The 23,407-nt window shown below is 43.1% G+C and overlaps 2 protein-coding genes and 1 pseudogene across 2 annotated transcripts in view; all 3 read right to left on the bottom strand.

Annotated features, from left to right (window-relative positions):
* Nucleotides 1–15,040, bottom strand: part of rars1 (arginyl-tRNA synthetase 1) — a 34,054-nt gene extending 19,014 nt beyond the window's left edge. The window contains exons 1-8 of the mRNA XM_076274458.1: nt 14,881–15,040; nt 14,169–14,303; nt 13,395–13,583; nt 10,057–10,165; nt 9,752–9,852; nt 8,981–9,102; nt 8,356–8,476; nt 1,903–2,032 (exon numbers count right to left, since the gene is read on the bottom strand). Coding sequence (XP_076130573.1) covers nt 1,903–2,032; nt 8,356–8,476; nt 8,981–9,102; nt 9,752–9,852; nt 10,057–10,165; nt 13,395–13,583; nt 14,169–14,303; nt 14,881–14,925 — 952 coding nt within the window. The 5' untranslated portion in view covers nt 14,926–15,040. The remainder of the gene's footprint in view (nt 1–1,902; nt 2,033–8,355; nt 8,477–8,980; nt 9,103–9,751; nt 9,853–10,056; nt 10,166–13,394; nt 13,584–14,168; nt 14,304–14,880) is intronic.
* Nucleotides 15,041–15,951: 911 nt separating this feature from the next.
* LOC143112910 (syncollin-like) lies at nt 15,952–16,350 on the bottom strand. Its single transcript, XM_076275331.1, has one exon. It carries the CDS (start codon nt 16,348–16,350, stop codon nt 15,952–15,954), a length of 399 nt encoding a protein of 132 aa, XP_076131446.1.
* A 4,181-nt stretch (nt 16,351–20,531) lies between these two features.
* On the bottom strand, nt 20,532–21,098 carry LOC143112516 (syncollin pseudogene; annotated as a pseudogene).
* Between the last annotated feature and the right edge of the window lie 2,309 nt (nt 21,099–23,407).

Below are 23,407 nucleotides of genomic sequence, written 5' to 3'. Positions count from 1 at the left end.
TGTGCTTCTAATACGTCTTTCATATCACTACGCAAGGACTGGAACTTCATTCAAACGTGAAAGCAGACGGTTGATCAGCTGTGTTCTAAAGAATGTTTGATTCAAGTTAAGCAGCATGTGTTGCAAACTATTTATTTTTCAGCAAATGCCACGATGAACAGTAACAAATAGGCTAGGTTATGTAGGCTAAAGTGATATCGTGGGGAGTTTATTATTTCGTTTTGGCAAGTAGCCGTATAATAAGCGGGATAATGTATAGAACGCCGGTCATTACTGTGAAAATGCAGTTTTCGCTGCGCGTCGGGGTCCGGTTCGCCCTGTCGGGACTTATTTTCCCAGTAATGACCGGCGTTCTATACATTATCCCTTACTTGTGATTGAGCTGTATATTTGGAGAATCTACAGCAGGTCTGCACAATGAATTTTGAAAGGCAACTGCGACTATTGTACGTCTGCCCCATTTCTGATACCTTGGGGGAAAAAAATTAAACCGTAGGGGGCCGCCACTACCAAATCAACATAGAGGAAACACTGAGTGAGCTTCCACTATGACATCAGCGTTCCGTTCACGCAGCGTATGCTGCAACATTGAGCTTCTATTATGACATCAGCGTTCCGTTCACAACAGTGAGCTTCCACTATGACATCAGCGTTCCGTTCACGCAGCGTATGCTGCAACATTGAGCTTCTATTATGACATCAGCATTCCGTTCACAACAGTGAGCTTCCACTATGACATCAGCGTTCCGTTCATGCAGCCTATGCTGCAACAGTGAGCTTCCACTATGACATCAGCGCTCCGTTCACGCAGCGTATGCTGCAACATTGAGCTTCTATTATGACATCAGCGTTCCGTTCACAACAGTGAGCTTCCACTATGACATCAGCGTTCCGTTCACGCAGCGTATGCTGCAACAGTGAGCTTCTATTATGACAGACTACATCAGATGTGACAGTGGCACGTACATTCAGAAAAATTAGAACAGTCTTCTAAAACCTTTTGTACACTCCACGAATGGAGGACTTCAATTGCAAAGTCATTGCCCAGCTTTTAGACTGACCCTTTTCAACTGCACTGACCGTTTGTTTGCCTTAATACACAGACACACATACACACACAAACACACATACACAGACTCATACACCTCCCCTAAACAGCTCACAGATGAGGTTAATACACAAACACATACACACACAGACACACACACGTACACACCTCCCTTAAACATCTCACAGATGAGGTTAATACAAAAACACACACACACACATACACACCTCTCCTAGACACCTCACAGATGAGGTTAAAGGCGCTCTAAGCAATGCTGAGTAACGTCACTTCTATTGACGTTTAAACAAAACAGAAATTTAGCTTGCTACTTCCTCCCCCTCCCTCCCGTGCAATTAAAACTCTCCTAAACGCGCATCTTGTCAGTGATTTGCTAGAACAGTTTGTTATGTTTTTTTGGGCAAGGTTTGCCCAAGTTGTTTTGTGGCTGTTTTTGGAGCCTGGGTTGTCCACAGAGATCGCATTTTTTTACAGTGTACTCAGGACACAGGCAGCTAGCGGATGGTGAGGTGATGTTTGCTGTAAGTGCAGTGTTTTCAACAGAATTTAATTCTATTTGTGGAGGTAGGTTTGCAGAATTAACTTGAATTCAACAGTTTTTTAACAAATTAGCATAGCGTGGTTATGATGAACCAGATTTAAGCACAATTTAGTATAACCTGGAAAATCATTGTGTGGTGGTCAATGTTGATATTGTGGTGGGCCACTACAAATAAGTCAATGTGTGGGAAACACTGAAGTGACAAAAAATGTTTTAGCCTATAAAACGTATGACATCGCTTAGAGCACCTTTAATACACAGACTCACACACAGGCTCACACGCAAACACACACACCTCTCCTAGACACGTCACAGATGAGGTTCCAGGCCTTGATGAACTCGGGCTCTTTGCTCTGTAGCTTGACCACACACTGGTACGCCCTCTTCTTGAACGCCTCGTCTTCGTCAAAGCGCTTTTTGGACTCCTGAAAGCACAAGGCACAGACAGAGAATGCATTCAGCCAACACGGATCAGAACAATGGAACACGGATCAGAACAATGGAACACGGATCAGAACAATGGAACACGGATCAGAACAATGGAACACGGATCAGAACAATGGAACACGGAAATATTCGCACGAAATTACGCAGCCTATTAAACACATGCATTCGTATTAGCAGAGAATGTCTAATAAGGGGAGAACCGGCACTCTCGGGAAACTTCCGTGGTTGCAGTTCCTTTTCTGGTTCCACATGAGGGCACTCACGAATAAGTGCAGAATGAATAGAGGCCTATGGAGCTGCACCCCTCAAATCCACTTTTCTCGGGATATAATTTTGTGCCCAGAAATTCGAATGTTGCAGTCAAAAGAGGGGGCAGAGAAAATACAAACCGCTGAGTATTATATTTTTTGAGTCACTTATTTGTTCTAAAAAGCCTTTCAAATGTGTCAATGACGTCATTCATTAGCAGAAAGCTAGTGTGTTGTGGGCAACAACGACCCAACCTGTAAGAAATCAAAAAGACGTGACTACTCGTTCGTTCAACTTTTGACCTATAATCCATATTGAGCTTGCAGAAACCACAATCAAATCTTCAATTTCTCAACGACAACCAGGTGAAAGAGACAAATTTAGCCGTCTAGCTCCATAGACCCCCATTGTTTTTGCACTTATTCGTGATCGCCCCTAGCGGAACTGCAACATATTGCAGGTACAATGGAGTTAATAGGGAGTGATCCGGCTCTCCGTAAACGGGCTCTGGTATTAGTCTGTACACACCGAGGACGAAATTCGTTGCGATTAAAAACATTTTCGCAACGGTCTCATTTCATGCGAAATTTCGCATGCGAAAAAGAGCTGTTGACCAATCAAATAATGATTTTGCAGGGTTCCATTGATGTCACAATAGAACGACGAGCAGAAAAAAAGCTGATAGATTGGGTGATACTGCTCACAATGACTAGTCTCCTTAATAGGCCTATATGCCAAAGTTACAAAGAGTTTACGTTACAGTAGACTCTCTCAGGTGTTCAAGAGTACTCCTGACGAACTTCTTACGTAGTGCGAACTCCTTACAGACAGCTTTCCCCACTTCTTACCACCGTCCCATTTTACACTCAAAGAATGAAATCTCACTACAGCAGTGAGCTTCTCACTGCACATAATTGCAATGAAAAAATACAACATGCATTCATGGAAATGGAAGTTTTAAGAATAGGTCATGATAGGCTATGCTGCTGACAACAGCATTATGTCCAGGGTTACCACTATCGTAATTTTGCCTCACATTTCCTGGTCCGTTAACTTTGTTTTATGCTTCATAACTGAAGTAGTAGTCCGGTGGACAGCCCATAGAGCCCCATTGTGGACCCGGAAATGTTGAGTACACCAAAGTTTTATGATGGAAATATATAGTATGGGTTCCCAGCATGTAGAAACTGCCGGATGCTAATTTGCACATGTTGGGCAATTTGTGTAATTGAACAAATTAGCATAAATTAGCATAATCACCTATATTGATGATATTATAAGAGCTGCTTGGCCAAAATGGACAATGTTAGTATGTTTTTAGGGGTTACTGGAGATGTTGAGTCCATATCTGACATTTTCAAGATTCAAAATCACTATTTAAACTTGGCTTGGTCACGTTTTTACTCTCATTAAGCTGATTTTGCTTTGTTTTTTGGTCCAATTTAGACAGATTTTTGGAGGATAGGGCTGTAGCGATATACAGTAGGGCTGTAACAATACACCAACTTAACAATTCGATTCGTATCGTGATTTTTGAACCATGGTTTGATACAAACCTCTTTTTTTGGAAGGGGGGGGGTGGCTAGACTACAATATAATATATCTGTATTATTTTATATCCTGATATAAAAAGAGAGAATACTGAATGTCTGATATTTATGACAGCACACTTTATGCAGATTAGCCTATAACTTAGGCCTACTATTTCTATTATAACTCTACCACATTCAGCTGTCTGGTTGAAGCCTGGAAATATTGTAAACAAAGTAGCATAGTTGGCTAGCTTATCATAGTCTACTGATTGGACTGTTCAGTTTCCTCATGTGTGTTTAAGGTAATATTGTTCTCCTTGGGACATGTCCTTTTGGGAAACATTGGTATTGAGATGATCATTCAACTTGAATGCAAGAGCTTTAACAAATATGTGCAGCATGCTAATGATGCTAAGCAGATTTAATAGTGTAACGATTGATGAGACAGCGTTGTCTAATCAAAAGCTTTATTAAAGGTCGGGAGCAGGGACATAGGCACAGAACATAGGACACGCTAGGGAAGTCAAGAACACTCGCACCTTACACACATAGGGTTGGACGCCACACCATAAAGCCACAAGAACACATATTAACAACCCCAAAGTTCTCCCAGAATCCCCAGCGTAAAACATTGTGGGAATTTCAAGCACAGTCCAGCACGCTACACAGTTCCCCCAACAAGCAATTGCCGTCCTCGGCGCGGGCGTTCCCACATTCAGTCCAGCAAAGTCTCTGGCACTGCCACACAGCAGGTGGGGTACACACACCGCAAGAGCCCTACTCACCCCTCCAACACCTGGCTGGGCCTAGCCTCCACTGCCACAGACCCCCCGGCACTGAGCACCGTAACCGGCACCACACCTCCGACGATCCGCTCCGTCGTCTTGCCAGTCGGGGCAGCAGACTCCAGCTCCATCGCAGCCGGACCACGCTGCGCAATCAGGCTACAGCTACCGACGTTGGCATCCCTCCTCTGCTGTCTTGTCGCAGAGCTGTCCTCCGCTGCTCCCGGCCGCTCCACTCCGCCACGGTCGCGCCAAGGCCTAGACCTTCTCTCTGGCTCGTGCCATCGGATTTCACACAACAAACTTTTCCCCTTATTTTTCTAAAGAGCGCCAGCGAACAGGCCAACTCGAACAGGCGCCCGCACAGCATGGTGCCTCCCACACGCACCCAAAGGCTTAGAGTTCAGTTTTTCAGAGGGCCCTTCCTGCGAGGCTGCCCAACCGTCGTGCCTCAAACGGCTCCACCTCCTTGCCGCTCCACTTCTGCTCTGCTCCGCAGCCAGGGCCACCGGCAACTCCAGCCTAAAGCCGCCCGGCGGGGGCAGGGGCTCCAGGTCTTCTGGCTGTGAAGTCAGTGCCCAGGCCGGCGTCACCACCTCATCTTCCAAGGCTGCTTCCTCAGGCCGCTCTCCCGGTCGCGTTAAGTCTTTCTCCGCCGTGGCCACTGCATCGAGACCCTCTTCAGTCAAGCACTCCTCCCGTAGCCAGGCCCAGGTGACGGCTGGTCTCTACTGAAGGCCTCTGTAAGCTTTTTAGTATCCCTTGCAAGGGCTCTTTTTGGATCCTTTTGCTTTGGCCTCCACCTAGCGGTGAGCATGGACGGATTATGAACTTTCGGGCCCCTGGGCCCAGATGTATTAAGGGCCCCCCACTAATTGTTGCATATGTGGAAGGGGGGTTTGGGGGTCCTCCCTCAGAAATGTTTTAATTTGTTTGATGTGATTTTCTGTATTCTGGTGCATTTTGGGGATGGCCAATACTAAATTCAATCAGATTCATAGCCTACATCCTGATAATGTGTTGATATTGAGGCAATGATTTCATGCAAAGGCTTGGGCTTCAGGGCCCCCTGACCCCTTGGGCCCCTGGGCCCGTGTAGTGATCCATCCCTGGCGGAGAGGTCTCCCACTCCCGGCTCCTCCAGCACTGAAGACACTGTCTCCTACAGAACGCAACTTGCTCCTCTATGGAAAACGTGCCCATCTACAGGTGCTGCTTTGGAAAGCACCAGACCGTTCTGATCCACCGGCTGTGGATATTACCACGTTTGGATGGAGTAAGAAGACAGGTATGAAGAAAGGAGAAGAACTCGCCCACCCTCGATTCAAGTCCTGTTGCTCCTGCTGATTTTTTAGATGTTATCAGCTGTAACTGCACAGCTGGGTTAAAACTGTGTATACATGTATCTGGAAAGTGCAACTGCAGGCCTGGCCTGTACTAATTATTGTTTCTGCAAAGGCAGTGATGTTACATGTTGCAATATATTAACACAGCACAAAGAGCAGAAGGACAGGGATGAAGAGTCTGGAGAAGATGACGACAGGACAACGGATGAGGACAGTGAGGAGTAGTAGAGGCTAGTTCTTCACTTTGTTACTCAATTGTGAGTCACAGCAGAGGGCCAGTGAATAGCTATTTCCAAAATTATTGTGGAATTCAGAAAATACTTGAGGATCCAAATTATTCCTGAACACTGAACATTTTTATCCTCCAAAAATCTGTCTAAATCGGCCCCAAAAACTCAGCAAAATCAGCTTAATGAGAGTAAGAATGTGACCAAACCATGTTTAAGTAGTGATTATCAATCTTGAAAATGTCAGGTATGGACTCAGCATCTCCAGTAACCCCTAAAAACATACTAACATTGTCCATTTTGCCCAAGCAGCTCCTATAATATGATCAATATAGGCGATTATGCTAATTTATGCTAATTAGCTGAATTACACAAATTGCCCAACATATGCAAATTAGCATCCGGCAGTTTCTGCATGCTGGGGACCCATACTATATATTTCCATCATAAAACTTTGGTGTACTCAACATTTCCGGGTTCACCTTTCTGTCCACCGGACTATAGCCCAATGTGGAACTCTGAAAAACTTTCTGTGGATCTTATAAAGGTCAGCTAATAACTGGTAGGCTATCATTATGAGCTTTTGCTGTGTGTTGGATCATCGTCATACAAGCTGATCAATTTTTACCACTTGTTGCAGCAGTGCGATTTTATCCCATGCTCATTTCTACAGGCTGTCTCTGCCTCCTTAGCAGATACATTTTGACGTAGCCTGCGTGTGAAATGGTTTTGTGAGATGTACATGATATAGGCTATGGCCGTTTTATAGCGTGTTGGCGTATAGCATTTTGGCATTTAACATTTTAAATGAGGCCTTGCCTATCCTACAACTTGTTCGGCTACACCAGTCCGCCCAAATGGCATACCTCGAGTCCAATATGTGGGCACCCCTGGCTGCAGCTTGCAGATCGGGGCTGGGCTCAATGTGGGGCAGAGCGCAACGTTGAGCTCAGCCCAAAATCAGCTCGTCATTTCCTGCTGACCTCTATGTGTCCGTCTATTTACCCGGACTCGGAGTACAAATTTTTCTCAAGGAAGAATGCTTAACTCTATAAAAGCGTATCCTCCTTAAACTACTGCCAACGTTAATCATGTCCCTTCCCGCCTAGCGTTAGAATCTGGTTGCGTGTGTGTTGTGTAGTGGGGTGGGTGTATGGGTGCACTAATGAGCCCAACCAAATGTGTTCCATCAGTGGTTCGACTGCACAATTATCACAATAGCACAAGTAGAATAGACAAGGGATGGCCGCAAGCTTTAATTTCCCCAGCACCTCTCAAGCCAATGCACGGTTCCATGAATGATCAAGGCTATAATCTGTTTCAAATCTTGATGATTTTATGAGTTCTCCCTGCTTACTGAAAGTCGCTGTGTGAACCTGCGTGACGTGAGTGCGAAATAGAATGTGAAATATTAAAATAATCGCATCGGACTTGGTGTGTACACTTTGAGTGCGAAAATTTCGCACAAAAATGTTTCGCATTTTCGCACTGTTATTTCATATCGTATCTGGTGTGCAAAGAATCGGAATCTGATCAGCTCACATGGTTGACTCAGACAGAAGTTATCTTTACAAATCTACCAACCCATAAAGATCAAGATCAAAAATAAAGATGCGCAGGGCGCATATTCACAAAGCATTTTATCTTACCACTAAGAGTACTCCTAAATAACACTCATTTTATCTTACCACTAAGAGTACTCCTAAATAACACTCATTTTTAACTAGGAGTTTCCTGTTTAAAATGTATTCACAAAGTTGCTGAGACCAATGTGAAGGCATACTAGTAGCACCTTTGCCGGAGTTGTAGGAGTTTCTCCTAAATCCACCGACTAGGAGCTACTTGTAGCCTTCCGGTTGTTTGTGAATACGAGGCCAGAACCTGAACAGCTCACATGGCTGACATAGACAGGAGTCTCTAGCTTTACATACAGCATACCAACCCATACAAATCTGAATATGTGTACAGGAGTCTCTAGCTTTACATACAGCATACCAACCCATGGCATTCAATGTGAAAACCACGCTTCTAGTCAGGCAGGCAAAGCTGGAAGTCTTCTCCAAAGATAGAGTGGAACGTAGCACTCTAGAATCTTTGGTCTCATAGAACACAAACCTAGTGCTCTAGAACCTAGAATGGAGGGTCTCCCCTGAGGCGCTCACCTTGTAGAAGGCCTGGAGGTCTCCGATGGGTGGGGAGGAAGTGAGGTAGTTGGGGAACTTGTCCTGCAGGTGGGCGATCAGCATGCCGAACTGCGTGCCCCAGTCCCCAACGTGGTTTAGCCTGACAGGACACACACAACAGGGCAGAGATTTAGCACAGCAAGGAGCTCCCATCTCCCTAGATATCTACCCACAACCAGCGTATCTGCATGTTCATAACGTTTAAGTAGAGTATAAGTAAGTATATATACTCTTTTGATCCCGTGAGGGAAATTTGGTCTCTGCATTTATCCCAATCCGTGAATTAGTGAAACACACACAGCACACAGTGTACACACAGTGAGGTGAAGCATAACAATTTGTCTTGATATTGGAGGGGACATTTTAAGCTGAATATTGGGGGGGGGCATATGATTACGGCCTTGACATTGAGAACAAGGTCTCCACGACAGCTAGGGCTTTAGGCTCCTTGCTTACAAGCCTGTCTCCCAGTCCAAAGCGCTGCAAGTTCTCCGATTCGAACCTGTGCAAGGCTAGACCGGACCGCACTGCCCAGTCAAAACACAGTGCAGGTTACATGTACGTGATGTTTTTGGTTTGTAGGAGTTAGAAAAACAGCACGTACCTCACCACCTCGTAGCCAAGGAACTCAAACAGGCGGCACATACTGTCCCCGATGATGGTAGAGCGCAGGTGACCCACGTGCATCTCCTTAGCGATGTTGGGGGAGGAGAAATCCACCACCACCTGAACACATTAAAAACAAACTAATCCACCACCGGCCGAACACATTAAAAACAAACTAATCCACCACCGGCCGAACACATTAAAAACAAACTAATCCACCTGAACAAATTAAAAACAAACTAATCCACCACCGGCCGAACACATTAAAAACAAACTAATCCACCACCGGCCGAACACATTAAAAACAAACGAATCCACCTGAGCACATTCAAGGTCCCATAATTTCAGCACACAGAATGACATTTTGTTGTGTCTGAAGTTAGCAGAAACGTTTGAGGCCATTATATATCTATCTTTTATCAAATCTGAAACCACCTGAATTCAGGCACAGTGGCTGTGAATGTTAAGCCCTGAATAAGTCTGCTCCTCCCAACTCAAGGCTTTAGGCTCCTCCTCCCAACTCAAGGCTTTAGACTCCTCCTCCCAACTCAAGGCTTTAGACTCCTCCTCCCAACTCAAGGCTTTAGGCTCCTCCTCCCAACTCAAGGCTTTAGGCTCCTCCCAACTCAAGGCTTTAGGCTCCTCCTCCCAACTCAAGGCTTTAGACTCCTCCTCCCAACTCAAGGCTTTAGGCTCCTCCTCCCAACTCAAGGCTTTAGGCTCCTCCTCCCAACTCAAGGCTTTAGGCTCCTCCTCCCAACTCACTTACCTTCTTCCTGGACTCCAGAGGAGGCGGCTGTACGCCGTTGACCAGCAGGTTGGTCAGCAGCTTGGACACAATAGATTTCCTCAGGTGAACGTTAATGAACCCTGGAGAACACACACACACACACACACACACACACACACACACACACACACACACACACACACACACACACACACACACACACACACACACACACACACACACACACACACACACACACACACACACACAAATGATCACTGATACTACAGATTTAGAATCACGGAATCTACCTGACCACTCCGACGCCATCTCAGAGCACTCACCTGGACCGGCGATCTCTGTGCTCTGAATAAGTTCATTCTCCGGAATGTTCTGGACAATCTTCTCCGCAATCTCCCTAGGGTTGACCTTTGACCCCTTAGCCTTTAGCATCTACCAAAGGGGTACAAGAGGTCACAGGAAGTCAATGGAAAGTCATAAGGTCAGAACAAGGACAAAAGAGGTCACAGGAAGTCAATGGAAAGTCATAAGGTCAGGACAAGGACACAAGGAGTCACAGGAAGTCAATGGAAAGTCATAAGGTCAGAACAAGGACAAAAGAGGTCACAGGAAGTCAATGGAAAGTCATAAGGTCAGGACAAGGACACAAGGTCACAGGAAGTAAATGGAAAGTCATAAGGTCAGGACTCTCCATCAGTCACAACCCAGCTGTAGGGTATGGAGGTACACTCATAGATAAATGTTGTATTTTATTTGAACAAGTATTTCATGTATGACCCCTGACTTTCTGTGTCCATTGGACGCTACTGTTGTATAAATGTAAGCGTGCAACTCTGGTGCGTGCCCTGGTGAAGAGACCGAGAGAGAGGTCACTCATATGAGCCCAGTGCCTGCTGTAGTAATGAATTATAGCTTGAATTTCCCCTTGGGGATCAATAACATATCTATCTATCTAGCTTCAATTTCCCCTTGGGGATCAATAAAGTATCTAACTATCTAGCTTCTATCTATCGATGTTACCTCGGTTAGCAAATAAAAAGGAAGATCAAACAATAACCTTATCGTTGTGTATTGCGGTTGTTTTTGCAGATCCACGACACCAGCTTCCCATCATATAAACAGGTCATGGCCCGCCAGGGAGCTCGGCCTGTGTAATGCTATACTGTTATTACATCGCACTCTTATCTTGAGTGTGAAACTGCTTTCTGCTTAATCATTTTAAAGGCACCGCAGAGACATCACATGACTAATACACTTATCTGATGATACAGAAACTAAACTGAAACTAGTATAGGCTATTTCACCCTACTACGAGCTAGGGCTTTAACGATACACCAACCTCACGATTCGGTTTGTATCACGATTTTTGACCCACGGTTCGATATGAATCTCGATTTTTTTTTTTTTTTTTTTTTTTGGGGGGGGGGGCATTTTATTAAATAACATTTTAATAGCCTCCCTTAGAACACCAGAGGATTACAATATAATATATATTTTATTTTATATCCTGATATAAAAATATTTTTCTGAATGACTGATATTTATGACAGCACACTTTATGCAGATTAGCCTATAGCCTAGGCCTACTATTTTTTTTTATTACAACTCTACCTCTTTAATTCAGCTGTCTGGTTGAAGCCTGGAAATATTGTAAACAAAGTAACATATAGCTTAGCCTATCATAGTCTACTGATTGGACTGTTCAGTTTCCCCATGTGTGTTTAAGTTTCAAGGTAATACTTGTTCTCCTTGGGACAGGCCCTTTTGGGAAACGTTGGTATTGAGATGATCAGTCAACTTCAATGCTAGAGTTTTAAACAAATATGTGCAGCATGCTAATGATGCTAAGCGGATTTAATAGTAATTTAGCTAGTCGTCTATGCGTCCTTGCTTTCACGATTGTGAATGTTTTATTTAAGTCGCGCGTGTTCATTGAGCAGGAGAGGGAGGGAGCGCGAGAGAGAGCGGGGCAAGGAGAGGGGGTTTACTTCTACTGTTTGGTAAAGTTGCACACATAGTCTACAATGAAAGCAAGGTGAGGTATGAAATTATTATTTATTTATTTATTTGTTTTTGGACAACGTAGGCTACCGATAAGTAAAGCGGGAGTTGTGGGTTGCTTTTGCGGCCGCATAAGCTGCAAAGCACTGCGTGAAACACTAGAAAGGGTGTGTCGCGATTCTGCCTTTTCACACCGTGACACAGTATCGTGGATATGAATGTCGCGATTTCGGTTTCGAATCGTAAATCGTTACAGCCCTACTACGAGCATACGTTTCAGAACAAAGGCAACACATTCAAATGGGTAGAAATGTAGTCAGTCATAAGACATTAAAGGGTTTTGTTCAATTGTCCACCAGTTTGAATAACAGACATCAATTTAGCCCATTAAACTAACATGCTGTAGTATTCAAGTCAGGGTTTGAGGGAAATTGTTAAGTGTATGTTATCATAATTTTGTCAGCTTGTTTTATGATAGCTTTATGTCATTAGACACAAAATGCACAATCATCATCTTGTATTTTTAAAGTGATATTAACTTCATTTATATGTTGTGACGACATGCGTCATTTATAAACCATTGTTTGACAAATCCATGTAGTCCTGTGGTCTGTTGTCTGAAGAGTAAAAGGAATGAGAGCGATACAGACAATCACACGCAACCATACTGCATATCTATAGTACAATTACTGCATATCTATACTACAATTACTGCATATCTATACAATTACTGCATATTTTGTTTTTTTATTTAATTTATATAGTATATGTAGTATTTAGTTTTGTTAGTTTTTCTTATCTTCTACTGTGGAGTTTTGTTATATGTATATACTTATATTTACCCTTTCTGCATGTTGTGTGTGATGTCTGTATGCTACTGAGACCTTGAATTTCCCCTTGGGGATCAATAAAGTATCTATCTATCTATCTATCTATCTATCTATCTATCATATCTATATGATTACTGGGAAATGGGTTCAAGCGGACCGAGGCTCAACGCCCACTAAATCAGTACTATACATCACAATGCTGTGCCATGTCGGAACTGTAAATGTGAACTTGATCATAAAAATAATCTAGGCCACAGCAAAAAGAAACAAGGTCCATTTCCATATGATAAATGCTTCTTTTCTATCTCTACAGATATGTACATACTTTGTTAAATTGTCAATGTTATGCTAAAACTACCAGAACCCCAGTGTACAGAAACAGGATTGTCCTCATTCATGCATGCCATTATAATGCACGCCCTTATATATTTTACTTCTACTGACTGACTCTTTTTTTCCAAAGCCGTTTACAGTCACGCAAATATAGCCCATGACACTGACGTTGTAAACTCCTTACTGCCAAGTGATTCTTTTACACTTGTAGCACTTTACATACTGACAAAAATATATACATATATATATATTTATGTTGGGAACAAAACTAGCAGCAAAACTTCTAGACAATTGTAAAAATGTCCATACTTATTCAGACTTCCCAGGCATGCACAGTGTGTGTGAGTGTGTGTGTGAGTGTGTGTGTGTGGAGGGAGACCAAACTGTGCTATGGCCATGGGGCTGTTACACTGGTAGTCCCCCTGTTTGTGAGAGGGCATGAGTGTGCGTTGTGTGTGTGTGTGTGTGTGTGTGTGTGTCTGAGTAAAGAGACCAACCTGAGCCATGCCCATGGCGCTGTTGCACTGGTAGTCTCCGAACTTGGCCTGCTGGCTGGGGGTGACAGCCAGGGGAGCGCTGTCCAGCTCTGGGCATGCGGCGCGAATCGCCTCCCCAAAGATCTCCTGGAGCCGCAGGTTGATGTTCATCATGGTCTTAGTGCACTCCATCCTCTCCTCCTGCAGGCTCTGCGGAGCCAGAGCAGAAATACCGGCATGCATTTGCATTTAGTCATTTATGCATTTGCATGTAGTCATTTATGCATTTGCATTTAGTCATTATGCATTTTGTCATTTATGCATTTGCATTTAGTCATTTATGCCTTTGCATTTATTATTGTTTTGTCCAAAGCGACTTGAACAAAATGAGGAATAACATTCAAGCTACAATGCAGCTGTACTATAAGTATCACACGTAATACTATAACAATAAACACTACTATAAGTATCACACGTAATACTATAACAATAAACACTACTATAAGTAGCACACATAATACTACACAGATCATCACTGGGCACAAGCAGAGGTAGTGAACAACACCACACATCAACATCACATGAGAAACAAGCATTAAATATGTTGTTATCTCCATATGGATAGCTGCATACTTTATGGTCTTACCCTACCTGTACAGAAAAAACTGTGTCAAGTACGACCGAAGATTCAAGAAAATGTGAGTAGGCTACACTGCAAAATGAGTCTTCTTAATCAAGCTCTGTGTGTGTCCATGTTCCATTGAGTCTCCAACTTGGCATATTTTCTGTACTTACCCTTTTCAGGATGTTGAGTCGGTACTTGAGTTTGGTGTTCTCTTCCCGTAGCTCGTCTATGTGATCGGGAACACCCGACACCACCGGGTTCTTCAGACTGTCGATTTCAGCAGACAGTGCTTTTATTTCGTTCTCCTGGGACACAAGGGATACCACACATGAGATTTCACGTTCGTCTAATCTCTCTCACCAATGTCAGAGGAAATAAGACAAGCAACTGTCAGATAGCGGCTTTTAAAGGACAGAGAGGGGTTGGTTCCCTATTCCCTTATATTGCACGTTTCCGAGAAGCTGGGTGGAGTGGTGTTATCTTTACTGAAAATGAAAATAAAAGTCAAAGCTTTAGAGTTCTATAACGTTCTGTGTGAAATATATTGATGACAACACGGCTAACATTATCACACACCAATGGTCCAGACATTAACAAAGCATCCACACTATGTTCTCTTAATTTAGCAACTATCAATACATGGGTTAGAACGATCCCGACAGGGCAGACCTACAGTATTTAAAGGATGCGGCTGCAAATCTAAGTTACAGCGATAACGTTACACCGCATCCTCAGCTGGTGATGATAGTGACAGCTGCTGCCTTAACTTACGTCACCGACCAATCAACATGCAGTCCCACACTTTTACCAGACCCGTTCATTCTCTGCTTTTACCAAAAACTGAGAAATTAGCCACCGAATCCACCGAAAAGAAGAACAAACCTGTCGCAGGAGTCGAGCTGTATATTCGGCTATAGGATCTCCCATGATCGCTGTTAAACCACAACTACACGATGAAAAATATAAACTTCTGCTACACGCCTCAGCTCAGAAGCAAGAGAGCCCAGAAGTTGCCTCAGCGTGCTTCCGGAACCGGGCCGGCTGTAGGGCTGTAGAAGAGCTTCACAAAGAGTGGCGGCGCGCGATCTCTCTGGCAAATTTCACACTGCCATCGCGTGGACGCCAACGGGGTGGCAGTTACTTAGCCATTCTCCTCACACTCCTGCTTCACTTTGCCTAATTCTGAGGTAGGCTATAGTCACTCTGTTCTGTTCTTTCTTAACTGTAACTAAATATGAGATTCACTGTTTCATATAAGTCTCACTTCGTAAGTCAATAAATTATGTTTTCTTTGAGTAACATGTAAGCCTACATACTGCACTAGATTAGGTGCCATGTTTCTCAGTGTTTTTATCTCTGCTAAAATGGTGTCACTATGTTGATTGGCGTAATCCAAGGTAACAACAGTCAGTATTAGCCTACCACGTGTTAGCCACTGGTGTTGTAATATTATATAACTGAGCCTAAATCACGCTGCTATAGATGACTGCCTGGCCTGCTTATAGCCAGGGAAGTGGGTTCATGACTCCAGCTGCTGTTCTCTATTTTATCAGATTGTCCCAACCTAACTGGCAAACAACACTTCTAGGAACTGAGGGAAGGTATCCCAACACTCGCAAATATTTGTTGGTTTGATTTATTTTATGTCTATATATGGTTTCCTATTCAACTCATCCCTTTTGAGGGTGTAATGAAGTTTCAGGGCTAAATATAATGATATAGCCTATTTAACTTCCCTTCACCTTTCAGGTTGTAAGATGTTTGTTAAAACAGATTGTATAACAACACCAGACCAGAATGGCCAACGACAAACCCACAAACAAACAACAAACAGCGAATAGACAGAAAATCACAAGAGTTTTATTAGATTCTCACTTCACAAGAAAACAGAACACATTCTTGTGATTGGGGTGGAATTCCAGTGCTAGCGTGTCAGTCACGCCTCACTAGCCTCTAGCAGGTGCAGTAGTACCCTGAGATGTCGTTGTCCCAGGAGCCAATCAGCCCCTGAGACACTTCCCTCAGGCGGTACTGGATGCCGGCGGAAAACTTCTTCTTCTCGCCCTCCTTCAAGTAGAAGTCCCAGACGGTGAGGGAGCAGTAGCGAGCCACCACGAGCGAGGACACGCGGTTGTTCCAGCGCAAGGGCATATTGGGCACGTCGTCGCCGGGGTACACATCCATGGACTCCCCTCCGCAGCTCTGTGCGTAGATGGGGGAGCTGTCCTCGAAGAAGCGGGCACAGAGCTTGGCGCCGTTGACGTCCGTCAGGGTGGTGTGGTCTGGACACACGGCGTTGAGCCCTTGCCAGCACAGGGCGACGCACACGAGAACAGCGGCGAGAGACTTCATCCTGTTGGGCTTGTTCTGCTCTTGGCTCTGCTGGAACAGTCAAGATGAGAGCGTCTCTGGAAGTCACCGTGCTTATAAACACCTGGATACACACGCACACACAGACAGACAAACACACATTAGCCTCATACTCTCTCTCAGACACACACACACACAGGCACACTTTCTAGGAGCCACTGTGAAAGTCCACAGGTGGTTACTGTTAAGATCATTACCGTATCAATGGCTTCCCCCTTTAAATACACACACAGTCTGTGTCCACCATCTTAGATGTGCTACCGTCAGATACATTAATTCCTCACAGGCCAATATAGGCTGGTTCTGAACTTTTTAACCACAGCTTGAAAGGGTCTATAATATATTGGGATTCTGTGTAAAGAACTTGCATAGCGGTACTAGATCTAAAACAGTGGATCTTAAACTTTTTACCTGGCGACCCCCCAAAAAACATGGGCCAAGTCTCGCGACCCCCATCTCTTTAATTGGCGGAATTTAGTTTTCGAAATGTTGTGATATGGGCATTGTAAGCAAAGGCAGAAAATGTCTTCTCTCATAGGTAGGCTGTGTAAACACCAAAGGCGTTATGTCAGTTGCAGCCTTTGACTAAAAACCTTTAGGAAATAATTTGGCGACCCCTCCAAAACTTTTGGCAACCCCCAGTTTAAGAACCACTGATCTAAAACATGGTGAATTATTTTGCTTCAACACTATGGAAAGTGAACAGCTGGTTTCAGGTGGTTTCTCCACTCCTATCAGCTCATGATAATTATAATTCTGTCACACAATCATCTACTGACAGATACAAATGTCAGTCACAACTTGAGGATGCTGTGTTGAATATGGAAAAGGCCAAATTGCATTATTTGATTAAATTAAGAAATTCACTAGAGACCAGTATTTATAGTATTTATTTAGTATTTGGCTACTGTGTGTTGAAGTGTATTTCGATACATTTAAAATGAGGGTATTAGGTATTTTATTTTTAAATACATTCTAATGTATTTTACCCATTTAAGAGTGGGCTCATTAAGATTTTTTCTTTGTTTGTTTCCAGAGGTCAGGTGAGTAGAGATCAGCCAGGGTATTAATAATATAGATCTTTGTTTGGGAACAGATTGCTGATACACAATTTATTTTCTGACCAGCTTGGTTTCCTATTCAACTCAACCCTTTTTAGGGTGTTATGACGTTTCCGGCATAAACATCAAAATAATAATACATTTAATTTCTTTTCATCTTTCAGGTTATATGATGTTTGTGTTAAAACAGATTGTATAACAACTAGGGCTGTCAATCGATTAAAAAAATAATCTAATTAATTACATACTCTGTGATTAATTAATCTAAATTAATCGCATATATAATTTTTGCTGTGAAAGTATTTTAAATATTTAAATTCAAATGAATCATTGAATAATCAGCATTAGTGACATTAAAGTTCAAAGACTCTTTTATTATTATTTTCACTGTTCAAATAATTGCCATAATAATTTATGATATGACCTAATATGCTGAGGAAATAAATTCAAATGTGCTTCGGGAAGAAGTTTTTTTTTTTTCACATACAAGGCATTTCAGACCACAGATATAACCTAGGGGCAGTGTTGTATAAAGTACTAGAAAGCAATACTTGAGTAAAAGTACAAGTATCGTACTAGAAAAAGACTTTGGTAGAAGTGAAAGTTGCCTTTTAGAATATTACTTAAGTAAAAGTCTTAAAGTATCTGATATATACTGTACTTAAGTATCAAAAGTAATTTTCTGATATTTAATGTACTTAAGTATTTGAAGTAAAAGTAAAAAGCAAGCGGTTTTATCTTGAACTTTTATTGTAAACTTTATTTTGGCTTACTTATAGTAAAGCATAAAGCATATTCAGGGTTCCCATATCTTCTTAATCTCACTCATCAAATCAAATCACATTCTTTTCTAGGACTTTTTAGGCACAATTCTCTGAAATGAAAAATAAATAACTTATTTCTTTCACAAAAAAAAAATGACCTGTTTGTACGGAGAACATTTTGGTCATGTGGCATGAGCATTTCTAGGGCTTACTCCCCAGGTCACCGTCACTCACACACACACACACAAAGGCCACCTATGTCCAGCAGCTACTAATATGCATTAGTTGAAACTGAAAAGTTCATCTTCAAAAGAAGCTGGTTTTCAAAGTTGCCAGAATTCAGTGCCCGGGAGTTTCAGGCCCAAGACCGACCATAGTGGTGGAAATTGGATAAATTAAGCAACATTTCAGCTCTTACTATCCTGTAGTTTTTATTAGTACCATGGTTCAACAAATGTGTAAAGGTTATATAATAATTCACTTCAACTGAGAAGTTAACAAAAAATATTCCACTATTCCACAAGTTACCAAAGCAGAAAGAAAGAAAGAAAGAAAGAAAGAAAGCCTTTGAAATGTATCCCATGCTTCCACAAAGAGGCATATTGAACTAATGTTTAGGCTACATGTTTTTTGCATGGGTAGGCTATATTGTTGTTTGGTGATTTAGCCTACTCCTTTACTACACCCTCTTCTGAGCAAACAAGGCATATAGGTTTATCATGTAGGGTAATTGCTCTTTCTTACATTAAATAACTTTAATTTATCCTCTCTACTTGTCCCTGTAGTCATGGCCTCCTCATCACTAATTTCGGGCTCATCATTTTCAGTGGTCGACTGGTTGATCTGCTGCTGAGTCTCTCCTGGCCTCTTTCTACCCTCCATCCTTCCTGACGCTTGTGTCTACTGTAGGCCCGGCTTGGCTATCCGTATCTGAGAAAACTTTTTGGAAAAGACGGGCTATATGGACCCAACCAACTCTTTTTGGGAGGTGAGAACTCCCTCACGTAGGCTATAACCCATGCAGAGGCATTGCATTGGTGTCATGCACAGAATGCGGAACGTGTCCTACTTTAAGAAAAGATAGACTAACGTGACAAATGTCAATATTTGTTTCCTCGACCGGCCCAAAAGTGAAGCGGCCCACCGGGAATTCTCCCGATTACCCACAACGGGCCTGATTCAGTCTTACTCTTCTTGGACTGAAGACAACTCCTGCGATGCTATGGATAAATAGCCTTTCACAGGCCGCTAGGGCAGGTAGCCGATGTACAGAAACATTTCTTGCAAATACGGCCACGGGTGTATGACGTTATATTCACCACTAACCTGTTCACCGAGTTCACCACTATTGTCGGGGTGGTCGTAAGATAACGGGAGTTCCTCCAGTAGGTGCTCGTGCTTCCATGGCGGTCCTCCTCCTTTAGTAACAAACAAGAGCTGAAATAGCGCGCGCAGCGTGCGTAATGCAATCTAGGAGCAGTGATTCGCCAAACCTCCCTTATTGCAGTCGCACACATTTTTTCTAATTTTATGTTTTAGTAACGAGTAACGAAGATGCTTAGTGGAAATATAACGGAGTAAAAGTATACATTTTATCTAGGAAATGTAGTGGAGTAAAAGTGGAAGTTGACATAAATTTAAATAGCGAAGTAAAGTACAGATACGTGAAATTTCTACTTAAGTACAGTAACGAAGTATTTGTAATCCGTTACATTACAACACTGCCTAGGGGACACAATGAAAATAAATTAACACTCCCCTCAATGTCAACACTTATTTCTTTGCATTGATGTGCGACTATAGAGTTGATGAACTCCAGTGATATGCAAATTCCTTGCTGCAGACATTGCAGAGGATTTTATTTTTCAACACTTTATTTTTTATCAACACCATCAGGCCGTTAATTTAAAAGTAAATGTTCCAATCAATGATCCAGGCAGCACGTTTTCTTCTCTCTCCTTCATTTTACAGTGTCGTTTTTACTGACTAGAACGGTTCGGGGTCAAAGGTCATACGGAATCGATTAATCTGCACTAATTTTTTTAATGTGTTCCGGCGCCGTCAGGTGTGGCAGCCTACTCAGCAGCTCCGTGTCCGTGTCTTAGTGTTTGTTTCTACGTCTTTGTCTACTTTTTGTTTACTTTCCTTGAATTTCCCCTGGGGATCAATAAAGTATCTATCTATCTATCTATCTAATCAGTTATTTTTTCTCAAATTAATTAATCGAAATTAATCAGTTATTTTGTCAGCCCTAATAACAACACAGAATGGCCAATGACAAACCCTCAAACAAACAACAGCAAAAAGAGACAGAAAATCACAAGAGAGTTTTATTGGATTCTCACATCACAAGAAAGCATTCATCTTTCAACACATTTTTGTGACTGGGGTGGATTTACAGTGCCTTCATTCTTTTTTGCTCGTCTTCTCTCCAACCGATCCAACCAGTCTCACTCTCCCGTGAGTCAGTCACGCATCACTAGCCTCTAGCAGGTGCAGTAGTACCCTGAGATGTCGTTGTTCCAGGAGCCAATCAGCCCCTGAGACACTTCCCTCAGGCGGTACTGGATGCCACCGGAGAACTTCTTCTTCTCGCCCTCCTTCAAGTAGAAGTCCCAGACGGTGAGGGAGCAGTAGCGAGCCACCACGAGCGAGGACACGCGGTTGTTCCAGCGCAAGGGCATATTGGGCACGTCGTCGCCGGGGTACACATCCATGGACTCCCCTCCGCAGCTCTGTGCGTAGATGGGGGAGCTGTCCTCGAAGAAGCGGGCACAGAGCTTGGCGCCGTTGACGTCCGTCAGGGTGGTGTGGTCTGGACACACGGCGTTGAGCCCTTGCCAGCACAGGGCGACGCACACGAGAACAGCGGCGAGAGACTTCATCCTTTTGGGCTTGTTCTGCTCTTCAGCTCTGCAGTCAAGATGAGCACATCTCTGAAAGTCACCCTGCTTATAAACACCTGCACACACACACACACACATTATTCTCATGCTCTCTCTCAGACACACACACACACACACACACACACACACACACACTGTAGGAGCCACTGTGAAAGTCCACAGATGGTTGTCAGGCACGGCCCCAGGATTTCAGTTTTGGATGGGCCAAATCAATTTTGGCTGGGCCTTCATAGGTTAGTAGCCCGCTGCTTGTCTTATAAAAAAGCCTTCATAGGTTAGTAGACCGCTGCTTGCCTTACTTAAACAACACTGACTGATAGCATACTATGGACGGTTTATAGCGATTTTGGTTGATGCTATTAAATATTTGTCTATAACGTTTTCAATGCCAATGCTTCTCTGCGATGCTCTCTCTCCACGCACCATAGACGCACAAGCAGTGTGGTTTTTTTATTATTATTGTTTAAAGTGCCATACAAACAGATTTCTTTTACAATTAATAGACAACAGGTTAAAAACTTTTAGAACTTCAACTTCAACTTTACTTCACAAAGCAAAAAAGCAAATGCCATACTGGTTGAGGAATCCTCTTAGCTTCCTATCAACAGTCTATACCAACAAGTGTGTGGCCTATTCGTAAAGGGTGACTGTTGTGTTGCTGTTGTAGGAGATGATGAATGTTTAGAAATGCTTCCAGATATGTGTGTGTGTTCATGTCTGCTGTTTCAACAAAGGTTTAATTTAAAAACACTGGATTAAAAAATATAAAATGACGTTTCAGTGTTCATCCAAACACCTTCATCAGTTGTTTAATATGCACAGGAAGTAACTCTGGCAACAGGGGGATTCCACTTGATGTATCCACCTGCAGCCATCTTAAGATGGCTGCATAACGTGATCAAAGATGGTTGATTACGAAGATACTTCCTGAGAGGCCATTTCCTGTCCCTGGAAATGTATGCAAATAGGGTAGCAGTAGTACACGCCCCGCACGAGGGGGGGCCACTATCCCCCATTTATGCAGTGATCGGGCTCCCTTTTTAACATTGAGGTCTATGGCAGAATCCAAGAATTTACCAGAATTTGTCAAAGCCTTATTTTTCTGAGCAATGGATGCACATTTCGGACACGGTATCATGATCTCCAAACCCTCCTCCCCATTTCAGGAGAATGTTGTGACAGTATGACCCTCCAGTCGGGAGAAAATCAACATTAATGAAGGTGTACACCAAGTTTGCTTTGTACTCTGGCTTCTGTCTGGTGTGGAACCGAGGCGTTCAAACGTCAGTCATACGTCAGTGACACGCCCCTGTGCAGGCGGGGACTGAACCAGAGCCCGTCATTGACTTAAGTCCACTTTGCCCTCATAGACATGAACTAGGACGACCCATCTTGCTACGCATTAATTATCTTTGACGTGATTATTTCTGAGATTCTGATACGTATAATTCCAGTTTGAAATCATATCAGAATCTCAGAAATAATCATGTTATGCATCTCAAGGCGGCTACATCAAGTCGAATCCCCCTATTAATACACAAGGCAGTCACCTGATCTCATGGCTTGAAGTGACATGACTGCTGAGATGTAGTCCATTTGTGTTTGCCAGAGTAGATAGTGTAGAAGCACGAAGCATGTTAAACTATCGTTGGGCTGCAAATGTTAGAAATGTGTACGTTTGAAAAGGCTCATGCGATGAGTAGTTCCCTCACTTCGAAATTAAAAACAGTCTTGTACCTTTGCCTTTTTTTTGTTTTTCTGTTAGTTTTTTTGCTCAAAATGATATGTTGTATGATTTGGAGTCAGGTCGTAGCTGGTTAGCCTAAGCTAAGGCATGGTCTAAAACTCTTTATATACGGATTTTTCCAGCTGTTGATTGGAGAAATGAATGGGAAACTTACTCTCAGAAACTAGGTGCTCTCGGAGGAGTGGCTGGGCTGTTGAGCTCTATTTTATTCACATTATTCCACCACGCCATCTCTCTCCATTTTAGAAATTCCGCCTTGTGTGCAAAATTCCGGTCGGCTAATTCCGGCTAGTTAGCTTTATCGGGATAACACGGCAGAAGAACAGGATGGAGAGGTTAACTTAGTAGGAAACAAAAATGCCATCATGGAGGTACGTTCCGCCTATAGCTCCACTCATTCATCTGGGATCGATCCATTGGAGTGGTGCTTCAGAAGCCTGGGCCTTATCAAAAAATCCTTGCATATGATTGGATAAGCCACTCGTCCGTCATCTATTGACGTGCTACTTCAACCACTCACATCGAAGCCAACCCGTGATGCTGAGAACAGTCTCACAGGCG

This window comes from Alosa pseudoharengus, unplaced genomic scaffold (assembly GCF_046254945.1).
Source record: "Alosa pseudoharengus isolate Yale_2024_CS ecotype anadromous, Long Island Sound unplaced genomic scaffold, YU_APseudo_1.1 YU_APseudo_1.1_scf_8, whole genome shotgun sequence".
Lineage (NCBI taxonomy): Eukaryota > Metazoa > Chordata > Actinopteri > Clupeiformes > Clupeidae > Alosa > Alosa pseudoharengus.
The sequence above is the reverse complement of the archived record's forward strand: the minus strand, read 5'-3'. Positions and strand labels throughout refer to the sequence as shown.

Coding starts and splice junctions, on each gene's coding strand:
- LOC143112910 (XM_076275331.1), bottom strand. CDS start 16,350: ATGAAGTCTCTCGCCGCTGTTCTCGTGTGCGTCGCCCTGTGCTGGCAA.